The 17,495-nt window shown below is 43.4% G+C and overlaps 1 protein-coding gene across 4 annotated transcripts in view; it reads right to left on the bottom strand.

The window, feature by feature from the left end:
- INSR (insulin receptor) overlaps nt 1–17,495 on the bottom strand; it is a 131,100-nt gene that overhangs the window by 21,638 nt on the left and 91,967 nt on the right. For 2 of the 4 annotated variants that reach the window (XM_060094283.1, XM_060094285.1), the window contains exons 8-12: nt 15,945–16,195; nt 13,781–13,948; nt 7,807–8,008; nt 5,825–5,860; nt 634–908 (exon numbers count right to left, since the gene is read on the bottom strand). In XM_060094283.1, the coding sequence (XP_059950266.1) occupies nt 634–908; nt 5,825–5,860; nt 7,807–8,008; nt 13,781–13,948; nt 15,945–16,195 (932 nt within the window). The remainder of the gene's footprint in view (nt 1–633; nt 909–5,824; nt 5,861–7,806; nt 8,009–13,780; nt 13,949–15,944; nt 16,196–17,495) is intronic. The other 2 variants (XM_060094286.1, XM_060094287.1) reach the window with 1 other exon arrangement.

Genomic DNA, 17,495 nt, shown 5'->3' with positions numbered 1-17,495 from the left:
CTAAAGTTTATATAATGGCTATGATGACTCATATAATTACAAAATAATATAGGTTAACACGGATGGAGCTTGAGGGCATTATGTTAAGTGAAAAAAGCCAGACAGAGAAAGACTCATAGTGTATGATCTAACTTATATGTGGATGATAAAAAAAGCTGAACTCATAGAAACAGAGAGTAGAATGGTGGTTCCCAGGGGCGGGGGGTGAGGGAAATGGGGGATGTTGGTCAAAGGGTACAAACTTCCAGTGATAAGCTGAATAAGTTCTGAGGATCTAATGTACAGCATGGTGGTTATAGTTAACAATATTCTGTTGTATACTTGAAAGCTGCTAAGAGAGTAGATCTTAAATGTGCTCACCACAAAAAAGAAATGGTAATTATGTGCCCTGATGGAGATGTTAGCTAACGCTACTGCGGTAATGCTTTTGCAATACGTAAGTGTAGCAAACTGACACATTGTACACCTTAAATTTACACAATGTTATACGTCAATTACATCTCAATAAAGCTGGGGGAAAATGAAAAATGACTAATGCAAATAAGTTAAAGTCACATATATGCTGCCAAGAGGGTGGAAGGCTTTTCCTTGGTCAGCCTGGGTCTCTTGGCCCCATGATGTGAGCTGACCCACCTTCGGGCATGGTCCTGGCACTGACATATGCAGCCACACTGCACCTCTCCTCGGGGGAATCTTGGTTGCAAGCCTGCAGCTCAATGCGATAGCCAGTAAAGTGACGCAGGCCAGAGATGACCAGAGACTCCTTGTTCACCACTTTCTCGAATGGTCTGTGCTCCTCTGAGCTCGTAGGTGGGCTGGTTGAGGACGTATTGGGGAATCCCGGAATGGTGGGCACGGCCGCTGTCACATTCCCCACATCACCAAGGGCCCTGCGTTTCCTCGACGGCCTGTCACGACAGTAGGACACACCCGGTCAGGCAATCACCATCTTTTAAAAAACGCTGCCAGAGAATAAAAGGCTTAAAACCAAAGACTGCTGTGCAGTGAGATTCCAGGGGGAGTGTGGATTACAATGTTAATTTCCAGGAATTACAACCCAGAGCAGTTTTCAAGATGCCCTCATAGGCAGGTGCACCCCAAGAGGGGAGTTGGGGGGGGGGCTCCAGGACCATCCACAGGAGACACACCAATATTCCCGTCAACATGCTTGATTTCAGATTATCATTTTGCAGGTTAATAGCCCAGCCAGGGTCAGTGTTAAAAATAAGATGCCAAAAGCATGTAAGAGTCTAGCTTTTCAGGAAGCCCTGCCAAATGGTCCAAGCTACTTGACAACATCACCAGTTTAATCAGGAGAAATGCTTCTTCTGAGCCTAGGACCCTTTAGGACACCTGCATAATCTAAGTGATTATACTTCAGTTCTTGGTAAAAGAATCATCACTCGGGTTGCTAACGGTAACTCAAAAAATGTCTATGCGATTGGCACATTTTCCCCCTTAAAAAGATATATGAAGAAAAATGTTAATAGCCTAAAAAATATATAAATCCAGGGGCTTCCCTGGTGGCACAGTGGTTGGGAGTCTGCCTGCCGATGCAGGGGACGCGGGTTCGTGCCCCGGTCCAGGAGGATCCTGCATGCCGCAGAGCGGCTGGGCCCGTGAGCCATGGCCGCTGAGCCTGCGCGTCCGGAGCCTGTGCTCTGCAACGGGAGAGGCCACAACAGTGAGAGGCCCGCGTACCGAAAAAAAAAAAAAAAAAAAAAAAAAAAAAATATATATATATATATATATATATATATATATATATAAATACAAAAAAAAAGGTATAAAGAAAGTTTGAATTTACTCATTATTCTGCTGGCCACTGTATCCTTTGGGCAATTATTTTTATTATGTATGGGTATGATGGGGATCAAGCTAGTTTTATAATCCACTTTGCTCACTTGTATTAGAAGCATTCTCAAATATTTTCCTGAAAACCTAATGTTTGAAGTAGGACAGAATTTACATTTTTTCTTTTTCAATGTAAAGGTTTTCCCTCCTTGTTATGAAAGTACCATGTGCTCATTGCAGAAAACTTGGAAAACTGTAGAATATTCCATTTAATACGTGAGCCATAATTTACTTAGTCATCCTCTTATTTTTTAATGTAAGCATATTCTTAACTTTTTGTTATTATAAATATTAATTTGATCATCATCTGGTTGTCTTATTAGTTCCTAGAAGTAGATTCTGAGAAGAGCAATCACTAGGTTATGCCACTTTACACGTATGGCTAAACTTCTATCCTCCAGACCCTTTGTATTGACTGTGGTCTCACCAGTAATGCATGAAACTACACATCGGGATAATCTCAGCAATGCTGAGCGTTAAAAGGAGTTTTTGTTTTGTTTTGATTTTTCTTTTTCAGATTTTCAACCTGAGGAAAGAAATTTTTTAAGCATTACTCTACTGCTTTATTTGCACCTCTGTGTACTGCTGAGTGTAAAGTCGTCTGTCCTTCATTGATTCTTTTGTGTTTCACTAAGGATTTGTCTACCCTTTGCCCATCCTTTCTATGAAGTTCTAGGGCCTTCCTCATTCCTATTCCTGAGCTGTTCATTCACAAAGGACATTAATCCTTTATCGATTCACCCTGGTTTGCTGTGTGCCAGTGAGTTTTCTTGAAATGATTTGAAAGAATCTTTCACATTGATCTATGTAAGTTTATATCTCAGCAATTTAAATAATTTTTTTCCTTTACAAGTAATTTTAGATGGGATTACTAAGGTTTTAGCGCAATCATGAAAGGGACCTTTCCCCTGATTTATGTTTTAATTGTTGCTAGTATATCTACTGCATTTTTGTTTCTTTCTATTGTACCTACTTTCCCAAACTCTCATCCTAAGAGTTTCAGGGTTGATTTTCTTAGTTTTTCAAGGAACATACTTGAAAAAGGGTCAGCAGACTTTTCCCATACATGCTAGATAGTAAATATTTAGGGTTTTGCGGGACATGTGATTTTTGTCACAACTATTCAACTTCCAATGGCTTTCAAGCCATGGCAGCTTGAAAACAGCCATTGACACAATGTAGACAAATGGGCGTGGCTACATTCCGATAAAACTCATTGACAAAAACAGGTAGTCTGCCTACCCTTGCACTAGAATACCTGAAAATATCAATGATTTTATTTCCCACAATCCATTCCTTACAATTCTAATTTCCGTATTACTGCATTGGCTAGATACCCAGAGAAATGTTCCTTAGTAATGAAGAGATTGGCTTCTTCCAAAGCTAACAGGAATAGTTTTAAGAAAGATGTTAGCTCGGCTGTTGGTTTCATCTAGGTAATATTTATCTTGTTGCAGAAGTTTTCTATTCCTAGTTTTGTTTTTTTATTCCTAGTTTTATAAAAGGCCTCTCCCCCTCCCTTTCTCTAAATAAATAATTTTAAATAAATGTTACTGAATGAGATTATTGTGATTTTCCTCACTGTACCTCTTAATGAATTAGATTCTATTAGCAGAATGCCTGATCTTGAACCATCCTTGCATTGTGAGATAAATGATATTGCCAGCACAGTGTTTTATTTAGGACATGTGGATCTAAAAATCCCATATTAGCTGGTTCTGGGTTTTCTTTCAACATAGCATCTTTGTCAGGTTCTGCTAAGGGGTTCTATGTTAGTTTTATCAAATGAACTGGGAAGATTTTCCATAGATTTCTATGCTCTGGAAAAGTTTCTGTATTACAGAAAATAGTTGCTCTTTGTGAGTGTGAAAGAACTCAACTATAAAACTCTCCAAGCCTGGGGCCTTGTTTTTTTTTTTTTTTTTTTTTGAAGAAATTAATTGACACTTTTTTTTTTTAGTCTTTTCCCAAGGTTATTAGGATATCTTTCTGCTGCTTCTTGAATTAGCTTGGACAAGTCAAAATTTCTCAACTCTCTGAAAGTTTCAAATCTAATAGCTCATGATTATCCATAGACTTCAACATAGTAAAATCTTTGTCAGACTTCAGTTTTACATCACCTTCTTCTAGTTATTTGTGGGTATCTCCCTTTGATTACATTTACCACAAGTTAAGCTATGTTGATTTCCCCCTCCCTTCCTAATACATTATATCTTACATTTTAAAGCTTTTTCTTAATTTACCATTTAAGTCTACTAATTTGCAACAAAGTCCAGCTTTGGCAATATTCTACAAGTGAAGGTATGTGATGTTCACGTCTCCGTTATTTTCCAAATGGTTTTTAATGAAAGTTTCCATTTCGACTTTCACCCAACAGAAGTCTAAGTGATCCACTTTTAATCACCAGGAAGTAGAGTTTTCTGTTCAGTCTTTTGAAGTTTACCTTTAGTTTTTATCGTGCTGTAGTCAGAAATCAAACCCTACTTCGGGAGTACTCACTAAGATTTTCTTTGTGGTCTTTTTGTGTGAAAACACCAATGACATTCTTGAATGGAAACCAAAGCTATTAAACCAAAGATGCACGCATATTAGCAAGGTTCAGAACATTTCTATACAAGCACAGATGGACCTTCCAAATATGACAGAGACACTGGGGCCTCGTGAATAACCACTGAGAAGTTGATATCTGAACAAAGGGAAACATAAATGGTCTCAAACAGGCTAAATATGCATACACCAGAAGGATTATACCCAAAAAGACCACGTGGTCATGAAAGACACCCCCATGACAAAGCATCAACTGACTTCTCTCTCTCCCTACATACACAGCACTTTATTATCCCACAATCTCACATTAGACCAGTGGTTCTCAACCAGGAGTGACTCTGCTCATGGTCCTACCACCAAGGGGACATTTGGCCTGTCTGGAGACAGTTTTGGTTGTCACTATTTGGGGTACGGTGTGACACTGGCTTCAAAGCAGTAGAGACCAAGGATACTGCTCATGATTCTACAATACACAGGGCAGTCCTCACAACTGAGAATGATTTGGCCCCAAATGTCAAAAGGTCTGACACTGATAAACTCTCGTCTGGATCAAGGCCTCAAATTTCTAGACCTTTCTTTACTACAGATTATATTCCTAATGACCACTAGAGGGCAGATCGGGGCCGCACACGGCCTAAAAATAAATAAATAAACCCTCTGCTGGAAGAATAAAGTCCCTCTGCATGGCCCCTACCCTGCCTTTCCAGTCTCTCCTGTTCTTCCCAAGAGTCCAGGATTCTTTCCACCGACTTGCCTTTCCCCAAGTTCTCTCTGCCTGTACTCTCCTCCAGGACACGCCCCCCGCTTAATTCTTTTTTTCTTTTCTTTTCTTTCTTTTTTCTTTTTTTTTTTTAACATTGACGCATAGTTGATTCTTTAAGACACATGTCAAAGGCAAGCATCCTCGACTATTCTCAGTGGAACTGAGGGACTCAGCACACCTGTGCTCACTCACACCTGTCATCCCGCACTTGTCACCCCCAATAAAAATGTTCCGCTCCCAGATCAGCCCTCCCCACTACCTGCCGCTAAGTGGTTTTGACTCTGGGTGCCGGGCACAGATCTGCACACGCGGTAGGCTAGATAAATAAATGTGTAGTTAATAAATGCATGGAGGAAAAAATGGGCGGCACCTAGGAGGTGCCCAGAAAGTACACCCTTGATTCTATGTTTTAGTACGAGTGTGTTAGTTAGGATTTCCCCCCACCACATTCACACCCAGATCCCATTTCAGGGTGAAGGCACTTAACGTGTGAATTTGTGAAGTGCCTGGTCGCGGCAGAGCAGCGCGATGCATGCATCAAACCACAGAAGCCCCCTGGGGTCTCAAAGGGGCACAACATGCTTCCTGACCCGTTGGCCCATTGGCCCCGCGCTGTGCAGCCACCACGGGCCACGCCTACGTCCCACAGGTGAGTCGTACCTAGTGTCCTCGGCAACAGGGCCTGAAGAGGATTTTCTGTGAAAACAAAACCAGCCTCTTTGAGGACAGTCCTGGACCATGGACCACTTGTTCCCATCACTTGAACCACACCTTCCCCAGCAGATGCGGAGAACACAGCCAGGGGCTGGGGGGCAGGGGGGAAGCAGAGAAAACACCCCCCAGAGACCTGGTCATCTGGGGATCCCATGGGATGTCAAACATAACACCACTTTTAAACCTCACAACTGACTCAGCCATTATCCTAAAGTCTGGTAGCGTTTTAACAGGTAAAACAGTAACTGCCTCCAGGCCTGGGCTGTGCCATTTAGTGCTCTTTTGGACTCAGGGTCAGACAAGAATGCAAGAAAGAGAAAAGAAGAAATGTTATATATTGATGATTCTGGGGAAACCTCTACCAGGAGCATTGCTGGGCCTTTGAAGAGACGCATTTTAGAATCTTGTTTTATTCTGATGTAAATTTGGGGTGGGGGGGTGTCGATATACTTTGGAAATGGCCAATTGTATTGGACATTTCTGAGTAGCCTTCTGGTGAAGTCCGTGGCGGGAGGGGGAGGTCAAGAGTGGAGAGGAAGGGGCAGCTGAAAGCCCTCAGCACACATTTGATTAAAAACCTGGGCAGAGCCATTCATAAGCAAAAAACAAACAAACAAAACCACAGGCTTTGGACACCTAAAAAGGAGATGGCAAGTGCTTCAGTGGGTTACCGTAAAAATTCATGAACTCATAAGATGCAGTGCTACTGCCATCTAGTGGGTGGAGGCCAGGGATGCTGCTCAACATCCTACAACGCACAGGATGGTCCCACCCCAGAGAATGATCTGGCTCCAAATGTCAATAGCGCCAAGGTTGAGAATCCCCATATAACTCGTATAATCTCACAATCCTAAAAAACAGGAACTACTTTTCTCTCCACTCTTCAGATGAATAAACTGAGGAACCGAGAGAGGTAAAATAACCCGTGACCCACAGAAATTTGCATTCTACCTAAGTGTCTCTGCTTGCAGGAAAGGTAAAGAAGTATGAAAAAACAGAATCATTTTTAAGGCAAGCCCTCTCTGTAGATCAGATGTACATCAGCAAGCAAGCCCCTTCACTCACTAAAGGAAAAATATTTAAATAGAAGAAGCTCCGGAGTTTTTAAGAGGTCATGGAAAGTTCTGGAAGGGTAAGAAGGTTACACAGATTTTAAAAAGAGAATGCACTGAACTTGAGACTCAGCCACAAATCAAGCATGGGGCCAGGCAGGCACTCCTCGGTCATCTAATCTAATAATTGAATCTATCGATTTTTCATTATTATCTATAATCATCTATTAGATAATAATCAATTGTTGGTAATCTAATGGAGATCGTTTCAGAACTCAGAATGAGGCCAGAGGCTGGGGTAAAGAGTTCATGAGACATCAGAAAGCAATGTCTTCAGGGACTTCCCTGGTGGTCCAGTGGTAAAGAACCCGCTTTACAATGCAGGGGACACGGGTTCGATCCCTAGTCAGGGAACTAAGATCCCACATGCCGTGGCACAACTAAGCCCGTGCACCACAACCACTGAGCTCACGCGCCTCAACTAGAGAGCCCGCTTGCCACAAACTAGAGAGCCCACGTGCTCTGGAACCTGTGGACCATAACTGCAGAGCCCACACACCCTGGAGCCTGCAGGCTACAACTACAGAGAAGCCCGCATGCCTCAACAAAGATCCCATGTGCCACAACTAAGACCCAACGTGGCCAAAAATAAATGAAAGAAAGAAAAGCAAAGGTTGAGTTTTTAAAAACACCCCCGCCCTCCGCCTTTTTTGGCGATTATTCACTCTTCCTGGTACGGTAGTTGTTGAAATCGCAAGATCTCTCCCTCCCTCCAGGGAAGTGGCTCAGCGTGGACTCTGCCCACCCTCTGCATCTGCACTTCATCTTGTTCCCTAAATAAGGACCCCAGACCCCAAGCCAATGGCAAATGCTGACCTGGGGATGAAAACGACATTGTGTAGGTAATCTTCGAATGTTTTCCTGAATGAGGACTCCTCCAGCTCCTTGAGGATCTGAGAGTCGGTCTTCGGGCAGGAACAGCATTCACCAGCAGACTCTTCGTACTCACTCTGATTGTGCTTCTGGGACCCCTCAGACTCGAACGGTGGAGACCAGGTCCGGGAGGGCAGCTTCAACCCTGGAGAAAGCCAGAGCAGGGCTCAAGTTCCAGCCCCCTACACACATACATACATGCAGAGCAAAGGGGGCCTTCTCAGAGCAGCTGGGCACAGGGGACAGAGCTCGGGGCCAGGGTCTTGGTTCAAGTTCTACTGGGAGAAATAAGATCTCTCACTGGAGGGTCCTCCTGACAACTGAGAAGGCGCCTGTGGATGTGCAGCATGAAAATGTCAGACACCACGACCCCATAGGGCTGGATGCTGAAGGTGACCAGGCATGTCCCTGCCCTCACAGAACCTACATTCCAGTGGACGAGGTACGTGGGGGTGGTAGGAATACACAATAAACTAATAAATACATATGCCATGGGTCCGATGGTGGGGTGAAAGGACAGAGGGTGTCGGGGGGGGGAATGTCTCAGAGAAAGTGACCACTAAGCAGTCCCCAAGGAAGTAAAAGAATGAGCCATGCACATATCTTGGTGTAAAGCAATTCAGACAGCAAAGAACGAGTGCAAAGGCCCTGAGGTAGGAATTTCCTCGGCATGTCAGAAGACAGCCAAGGACCCAGTGTAGCTGGAAGGGGATAAGGGAGAGAATGATGGGAGGTGGCATTAGAAAAGGATTGGGGACCAAGTCACAGTTGAATGAATGAATCATCAATCAACCAGGTAACTATAAAGGGATAAGAGGGCAGAGCAGAATTCCAATGGAATTCTAAGGGGTCAGACTTATAGACCCAGTGTTTATACTGAGCAACCAAACTTTGCAGCACAAATGAAAGAATCTACAATTCATTCAGGAAAACGGAAGTCAGAGCAGAGCAGTGGTTCTCACCGGGGCAGGGGTGATTGAGCACTGCCCCTCACCCCCCTCTGCAGGACAACGGGCATGGTCTGGTGACATTTTGGTGTTCACCAGGGATGCCGCTCAACATCTTACCTGACACAAGACAGCCCCCACCTCAAAGAATTATCTGGCCCCAAATGTCAACAGTGATGGATGAAAGACATGAAAGGAAATTGGGGGAAGAACTTTTTCCAAGAAGCACAGAAAAGAGAATTTTTTAAAAAGGAAAAAAAGAACAACTTCTCAAGGTCATGCTCTTAAAAATACCACACTGTTTTTTTAAGTACCACAGCTGGTGTGTCTTGACCCCTGAGGTCCAGTCCTGGGGATGCCTGCTGCCTGTCACTTCTGGTACAACCTGGAGGATGCAGGCTACTCCTTAAGGGCAAAAAGCATGCCCCTGATGCTGGGTGCCTACTCGTGTCTATTGAGCAAGGGAAATTCCATCTCTTCCTCTCCCTTTCAATGGCTCTGCTAGACAATGAGTTCAAAGTATCTTCCTGTGAATGGTGAGTACCCACTCGGAAGCTTTGCAAAATCCTTAAAAAATACTTCTTCTTAATGTTTATTAATAGACATGGGATAACCTGTGTGGGTTAGCTGTTAGAGAGGCTATTGATGGCATTATGGATTAAAAAAAAAAAATTCAGATTTCCTTAGTAAAAGGTTGGGGGGGGATCCTGATTTTTTTCTGGGGAGGAAGGGACTTTTGATCAGGCATGGACATAGTTCCTGACACCTGTCACCCCTTCAGCATGACACTTGGTGCCCCATGGATTTTCTGTGACTATAAAGTATAGTGAGGTATCTAGGACAGTCAAATGCATAGAGACAAAGTAGAAAGGCAGGCACCAGGGGATGGGGGAGGGGGTGGGGAGTCAGTGTTTAATGGGGACAAAGTTTGCAGTTTGGGAAAATGAGAAAGTTCTGGAGATGGATGCTGGGGATGGTTGCACAACAGTGTGAATGTATAATGCTGCTGAAATGTATACTTAAAAGTAGTTCAAATGGTAAATTTTATGTTATATATATTCCACAATAAAAAGCCATATAGGGCTTCCCTGGTGGCGCAGTGGTTGAGAGTCCGCCTGCCGATGCAGGGGACACGGGTTCGTGCCCCGGTCCGGGAAGATCCCACATGCCGCGGAGCGGCTGGGCCCGTGAGCCATGGCCGCTGAGCCTGCGCGTCCGGAGCCTGTGCTCTGCAACGGGAGAGGCCACAACAGTGAGAGGCCCGTGTACCGCAAAAAAAAAAAAAAAAAAAAAAAAAAAAAAAAAGCCATATAGTTGATAAGACTGTACTGTATAAATGAAATAAACAATTCGATATCAGAGGAGAAGCTAAAAGTTCTCACCAAAAAAAGAGATAAATATGTCAGGTGATAGATGTATTAATTAACTAGATGGGAAGAATCCTTTCAAAATGTGTATGTATATAAAATCATCACAATTTACACTTTAAATATCTTACCATTTACTTATCAAGTACACCTCAATAAAGCTGGAAAAAAAATACTTGTGATACTAAAGGAAGCTACTACTGGGCACGGTTAGTAAATTATTGATCTTGTGTGTGTTAGAAAGCTTATTAATTTGTGTGTGTATTAGGGTTTTTTAATTGTGGCAAAATATACATGACAAAAAAATTACCATCCTAATCATTTTTAAGTGCACAGCTCAGTGGCATTAAGTACATTCACATTATTGTGCAACCATCCCCACTATCCATTTCCAGAACTTTCTCATCTTCCCAAACTGAAACTCTGTCCCCATTAAATACTCACTCCCCAACCCCTCCCCCAGCCCCTGGCACTCACCATCCGGCTTCCTGTCTCTGTGGATTTGACTCCTCTAAGGACCTCCTAAGAGTTGAATCATACGATATCCATCCTTAGTAAGTTTATTTTTTAATTACATAAACTTTGGCATCATTACAAATAAAATCATGTCAAATTGTCATATTGTAGGGCCTCCCTGGTGGCGCAGTGGTTGAGAGTCCGCCTGCCGATGCAGGGGATACGGGTTCGTGCCCCGATCTGGGAGGATCCCATATGCCGCGGAGCGGCTGGGCCCGTGAGCCATGGCCGCTGGGCCTGCGCATCCGGAGCCTGTGCTCCGCAACGGGAGAGGCCACAACAGTGAGAGGCCCGCATACCGCAAAAAGGAAAAAAAAAAAAAATTGTCATATTGTAATGATAGATTCAGATTTCCAGAATAAAAGTTGTTGCTCTAAAAAAGAAAGAAAGAAAGAAAGAAAGAGAAAAAGAAAACATTGCCTATCCTGATGCTGCTGGCAGTTCTAGCTGGCAGTTTCGGTTACTCAAATGCAGGGCCAACAGCTGACAGCTGAGCCAATGACTTCGCTTGCTCTCAAGTTATATAAAGCATGCAAGGAGATAAATCACGTTTGCAACCCTCTGCTCAGGCGGGGGATGAGGTCACAGGCATACATATAGCACATGATCTTAGAGCTGGGACAGCTCCCAGAGATTATCTGGCCTCCCGCCCCTTCTCCCCAAAAGGAAGCAGCCAGTGACAAGCTCAGTGACTTGCCCAAAGCCCTACAGCAGGTCAGAGAAGACCTCAGGCTCCCGACCTCAGCCACATCTCATCAGCGGCCCCAAGGGCTGAGGATACCAGTAACTCAAAACATCTAAAGAAAAATAAATACAGACCAACCAATCAACAACAACAAGACAACTAAGGGATAAATCAGGAGCTTGGGATGAACATACACACACTATTGTATATAAGATAGATAACCAACAAGGATCTACTGTATAGCACAGGGAACTGTACTCAGTATCCTGTGATAACCTAGATGAGAAAAAAATCTGAAAAAGAATGAATCTAGGTATATGTATAACTTAATCCCTTTGCTGTACACCTGAAACTAACACAACATTGTAAATCAACTATAATAAAATTTTAAAAAAATACAAAAGAGTCTAGGGATTGGGGGGAAAATACTTTATATAGACTCAAACAAAACAAAACAACTAAAGAAAAAAAAAGACTTCTGTTTCTCCAGTTTGATGGGCTTTTTTAAAACCCACTTTTAAAATAATCTTAAACTAATTTATACACACTAGTTTGAGGCTTCAAATATTTTTCCTTTTTCCTGTAGATGGATGGAAGCCCATTAAGTAAATGAGATTAAAGACTGGAAAAAAATGTGTCATTAGTATAAATTTTGAATGGAAAGCCCAGGAGGGAAGAGATGATCACTCTTTGCTTTCTCTGGTCCTTACAACTTAAGGGTCTAAAATTAGGGGCGAAAATTCTTCCCTGACTTTGCCAATCACCACTCCACACATCGGCTGTGTTTCTAGCTTCGGAGGGAAGTCTTGCGTGGGTTAACACAGCTACACCCCTACCAGGGGAGGTGGATGAGGAAGGGGAGGAGGAGAAAATTCCAGAGGGAAATGATGCCAAGACATGGGGAGTGTCTGTTTTTGACAGGAGTCTTCAGAGCGTGTCCTCACGCTGTGATGTTTAGAAATGCGAACAGGCAGGCAGACCTCCTCCTCTTATTGTGTTTTTCTTACAAATCGAAGTTTGTGGCAACCCTGCGTTGAACAAGTCTATTAGTGCCATTTTCCCAACAGCGTTTGCTCATGTCGTATGTCTGTGTCACGCTTTGGTAATTCTCACAATATTTCAAATTTCTTCGTTTTTATTATATTTTTTATGGTGATCTGTGATCAGTGATCTTGGATGTTACTACTATAATTGGGCATTTTTTTTAGCAATAAAGTATTCTTTAATTAAGGTATGTGCATTGTTTGGGTTTTCTTTTTTTTAGTCTAGATTTCTTCTTTGTTAAATTTTTATTGAAATAGAGCTGATTTACAATGTTGTGTTAGTTTCAGGTGTATAGCAAACTGATTCAGTATTTTCTTTTCAGATTCTTTTCCATTATAGGTTATTACAAGATACTGAGTATAGTTCCCTGTGCTATACACTAGATCCTTGTTGGTTACATTACCTATTTTATATACAGTAGTATGTCTATTTTTAATCATTTTTTAATTGGTGTATAATTGCTTTACAATGTTGTGTTAGCTTCTGCTGTATAATGAAGTGAATCAGCTATATGTATATCTATATCCCCTCCCTCTTGGACCTCCCTCCCACCCTCCCCGCCATCCCACCCACCTAGGTCATCACAGAGCATGGAGCTGAGCTTCCTATGCTTCACAGCATGTTCCCGCTAGCTATCTATTTTACACATGGTAGTGTATATATGTCAATCTTAATCTCCCAATTCGTCCCACCCTCCGCTTCCCCTCTGTGTCCACATGTCTGTTCTCTACGTCCACATCTCTATTCCTGCCCTGCAAATAGGTTCATCTGTACCATTTTTCTAGATTCCACATATAGGCCAGAAAGAGAAACACAGTAATATGTATATTTTAAGTACATTTTTTCTTAAACATAATGCTATCGCACACTTATAGTATAGTGTGGACATAACTTTTATAGGCACTGGAAACCAAAAAATTCACGTGACTCAATTTATTGCAATATTCGCCTCCTTGCGGGAGTCTGGAACCAAACCCGCAGTATCTCTGAGGTTTGCCTGTATGTGTCTTTTCATCAGAGATAAAATGGAGTGTGTGTACCCATATGCACATGCTGGGAAGTGGAAGGGGAGAGATGCTTCCCCAAAAGAAGAACAAAGTGGATCAGATGTTATACACACTACTAGGTATAAAATAGATAACAAGAACCTACTGTATAGCACAGGGAACTCTACTCAACATTTTGTAATAACCTATAAGGGAAAAGAATCTGAAAAAGAATATATATGTATAACGGAATCACTGTGTTATACACCTGAAACTAACACAACAGTTTAAATCAACTATACTTCAATTTAAAAAAATGTAAAAAAAAACTTGAAAGAAAACGGCCCCTCCCCCGCCTCTGTCTGCACTCACCTTTGAGGCAATAATCTAATTCATACAGTTCACCGTCTTCCTCCTGTCTCTCCCAGAATACCAAGTAGTGTGTGATGTTGCCGTTGGGGTCAGAGGGAGGCTTCCACTTCAGAATAATCTGGGACGAAGAATTAGACACCGAGATGGGATCCAAGGGGACAGAAGGATCTGCCAAGGAGAAAGGAGACAGGTCCACTGTGAGGAGGAGGAGGAGGAGGGTGCAAGCCATCGGGTGGGCATGAGGGGGAAAACCCAAGTTTGAGGAATCATGAGGATGTTCTCTGCAGTGTTATTTAACATCAGAGAAAAGTGGCAACACGTGGAATGCTTGCCCAGTGAAAGCATGGGTTACAAAATTACAATCCATGGGTACCACAGACTATGTAGATTTCATGTTCCACCATTTTTGCAACAAACATTTACGGCAGCAGCCCCCAACCTTTTTGGCACCAGGGATCAGTTTCGTTGGAGACAATTTTTCCATGGACTGGAGGCGGGGATGGTTTCAGGATGATTCAAGCACATTACATTTATTGCACACTTTATTTCTATTATCATTACATTGTAATATATAATGAAATAATTATACAACTCACCAGAATGTACAATCAGTGGGAGCTCTGAGCTTGTTTTCCTGCAACTAGATGGTCCCATCTGGGGGTGATGGGAGACAGTGACACCCGAAGTGTGTTGCTTGTGTCCAGTCTACTCTGTAAAATGCAGCTTAAGTGTCACTTGCCACTCACTGATAGAATTTTGATAGGAGTCTGCAAGCAGTTGATTTATTATGGTCTCTGTGCAGTCAGACCTCTCTGCTAATGATAATCTGTATTTGCAGCATCACCACCTCAGCTCCACCTCAGATCATGAGGCATTAGATTCTCATAAGGAGCATGCGAGCTGGATCCCTCACATGCACAGTTCACAGTAGGGTTCATGCTCCTATGAGAATCTAATGCCACTGTTGATCTGACAGGAGGCGGAGCTCAGGCAGTAATGCGAGGGATGGGGAGCGGCTGTAAATACAGATGAAGCTTTGCTCGCTCGCCACTCACCTCCTGCTGTGCGGCCTGGTTCCTAACAGGCGGCAGACTGGTACCAGTCTGTGGCCCAGAAGTCGGGGACCCCTGATTTACAGAGCTCCAACGACATGCCAAGCTTTCTCTGTTCTGGGCACTGAAAAGGCGCTGGGGAAAAGGAGGATCATGGGAATAGACAAAGCCACATCTTCTGGTTAACATTAGTCCCAACTGAACCCAGTCCTGGGGCAAATTTTGGCAGTGGGATGCCATTCAATCTTATCACTGAGCTGGCAGCCCCATCTAACATTCCCCCCAAAGGCACCACCTTTGGGGTCCACAAAAGCTTCCCCTTGAGAACGGAGGTGGCTGAGGGAGTCGGTGAGGGGTGGGAGTGGGGGTCTCAAGGCAGAGGACACAGTGTGTACAAAAGCCTGGAAGCTGGAAGTTTCCAGAAACTATAAGTCCTGCTGGAGGTATTGCTGGAGGATACAGGATGAGAGGGCAGTAGTCAATAAAGCTGGGGCTGGTTCATAAAGTTCGGACTCGATCCTACGGGACAGGATTTCTCAACTACTGACTTGCGGGGGCTAGATAATTCTTTGCTGGGGGGGGGGGCTGTCCTGTGCATTGTGATATGTTGAGCAGCATCCCTGGTCCCCAACCCCACCTCCCCAGTCACGCCAACCAAAAATATCTCCAGGTAGCACCAAATGTCTCCTATCCCAGTGGTTGGATAGGGCTTATGCTTTATGAAAATATAACTAAATTGCTATGAAACACTCCTCAAAAAATGGAGATGGGGGAAAAGGCATAGTGATGAAACAAAAATCGCAAAATATTGATCACTGTTGAAGCTGAGAGATGGTTACAAGGTGGCGGTGGGGGGAATCTTTTTTTTTTTTCCTACTTTTGTAAATATTTGAAAATTTTCCATAATGGGAAGAAGAAATGTATGTTCCTCTGATGTCTTGTTTCTACTGCCTCATCTTCTGAAATTATAAACCTCAGTGCCTGGCTCTGTTAGAAGCCAATAACCATGCAAAAAAAAAAAAAAATCCATTTCCTATGACATCACCGGGTCAGCCTGTTAAATGCAAGATGTCTGATTCACGCACAAATTCATATCCACAAGAAATGCTTACTAGTGGCATCTGTCTGGACATAGATGATGTCGCTCTTGGCCCCGTATGTGCGGCGTTCATCAGAAAAGGTGACCAAGGTCTTGACAAAGATGGCGTACTGGGTCCAGGGCTTGAGACCACGCATTAGCCACCCGGGGTGGTTCTGTGACTTGGGGTCGTTGGACCTCATAGGCGGGTCAATATCCACCACGGTCCAGCTGTTGGAGCCACATGCATCCTGCCCATCAAACTCTGTCACGTTCTGATAAGGGCTTTCAAGACGAAATAGGAAAAGTTGGTTACCATTTCGCAACTATAGCTCTAAAGACCAAAGAGATGTAGCCGGGTGAAGTTACCTCCTATAGGCTTGCACCCTGTTCACCAACAATCTTCTACCACAGGGAAGGAAGACACAGGAAGAGCCAAAGAGAAAGGGACCGCTTCCCTTATGCCTCAATTTCCCAACAATAATAATAACAGTGATCAGGATGATGATACTAACTACCAGAGTTATTGATAAGATTACACAAGAGGTTGTGTGTTGACTTCTCCACACACAGCCTGACACATAGTAAATTTTGAGGGATGGGGACTTCCCTGGTGGTCCAGTGGTTAAGAATCCGCCTTCCAATGCAGGGGACATGGGTTCGATCCCTGGTTGGGGAACTAAGATCCCACATGCCGCGGGGCAACTAAGCCCACGTACTCTAGAGCCTGTGGGCCACAACTAGGGAGCCTGGGCACTGCAACTAGAGAGAATCCCATGTGCCACAACTAAGACCCTATGCAGCCAAATAAATAAATAAGTAAATAAATATTTTTAAAAATCTTGAGGGATGGAACAATTATTCCTATTAACACAATCACCACTTCCATTGTCTTCCTTTAAAATTTCAGCACAGGGCTTCCCTGGTGGCGCAGTGGTTGAGAGTCCGCCTGCCGATGCAGGGGACACGGGTTCGTGCCCCGATCCCGGAAGATCCCACATGCCGCGGAGCGGCTGGGCCCGCGAGCCATGGCCGCGGAGCCTGTGTGTCCGGAGCCTGTGCTCCGCAACGGGAGAGGCCACAGCAGTGAGAGGCCCGCGTACAGCAAAAAAAAAAAAAAAAAAAAAAAAAAAAAAAAAAATTCAGCACAGTCTTATACTCACAATGACTAGGTGTTATTGAAAGGCGACAGAGTTTCAGTGTGAGATGATGAATAAACTGTGGAGAGGGATGGTGATGATGGTCACACAATGTCATGAATGTACTTAATGCCACTGAGCTGTACACTTAAACGTCATTAAGATGGTCAATTTCATGTACGTTTTACCACAATTCTTCAAATGTTGGAAAAAATACAAAATAGATAAAAAATAAACTTTAAGACACCTACTAAGTAGACTAAGTGACTTTTTGTTGAGGATGTCTGGTGAGATGTACATATAAGAAGCAAAATGGAATACTGCCCAATCTGGACCTCCAAAAGAAACCTGCCTGCTTCAGTTTCTGGCTTTTGACAATAGGGAATGTTATTGACGTCATACACCATCAACTGGTGAGATCTGACCAAGGAACCTATGATATTTAT

Source organism: Mesoplodon densirostris, chromosome 3 (genome assembly GCF_025265405.1).
Source record: "Mesoplodon densirostris isolate mMesDen1 chromosome 3, mMesDen1 primary haplotype, whole genome shotgun sequence".
Classification (NCBI taxonomy): domain Eukaryota; kingdom Metazoa; phylum Chordata; class Mammalia; order Artiodactyla; family Ziphiidae; genus Mesoplodon; species Mesoplodon densirostris.
Note: the sequence above shows the minus strand (reverse complement) of the source record. Positions and strands in the feature narration are given on the sequence as shown.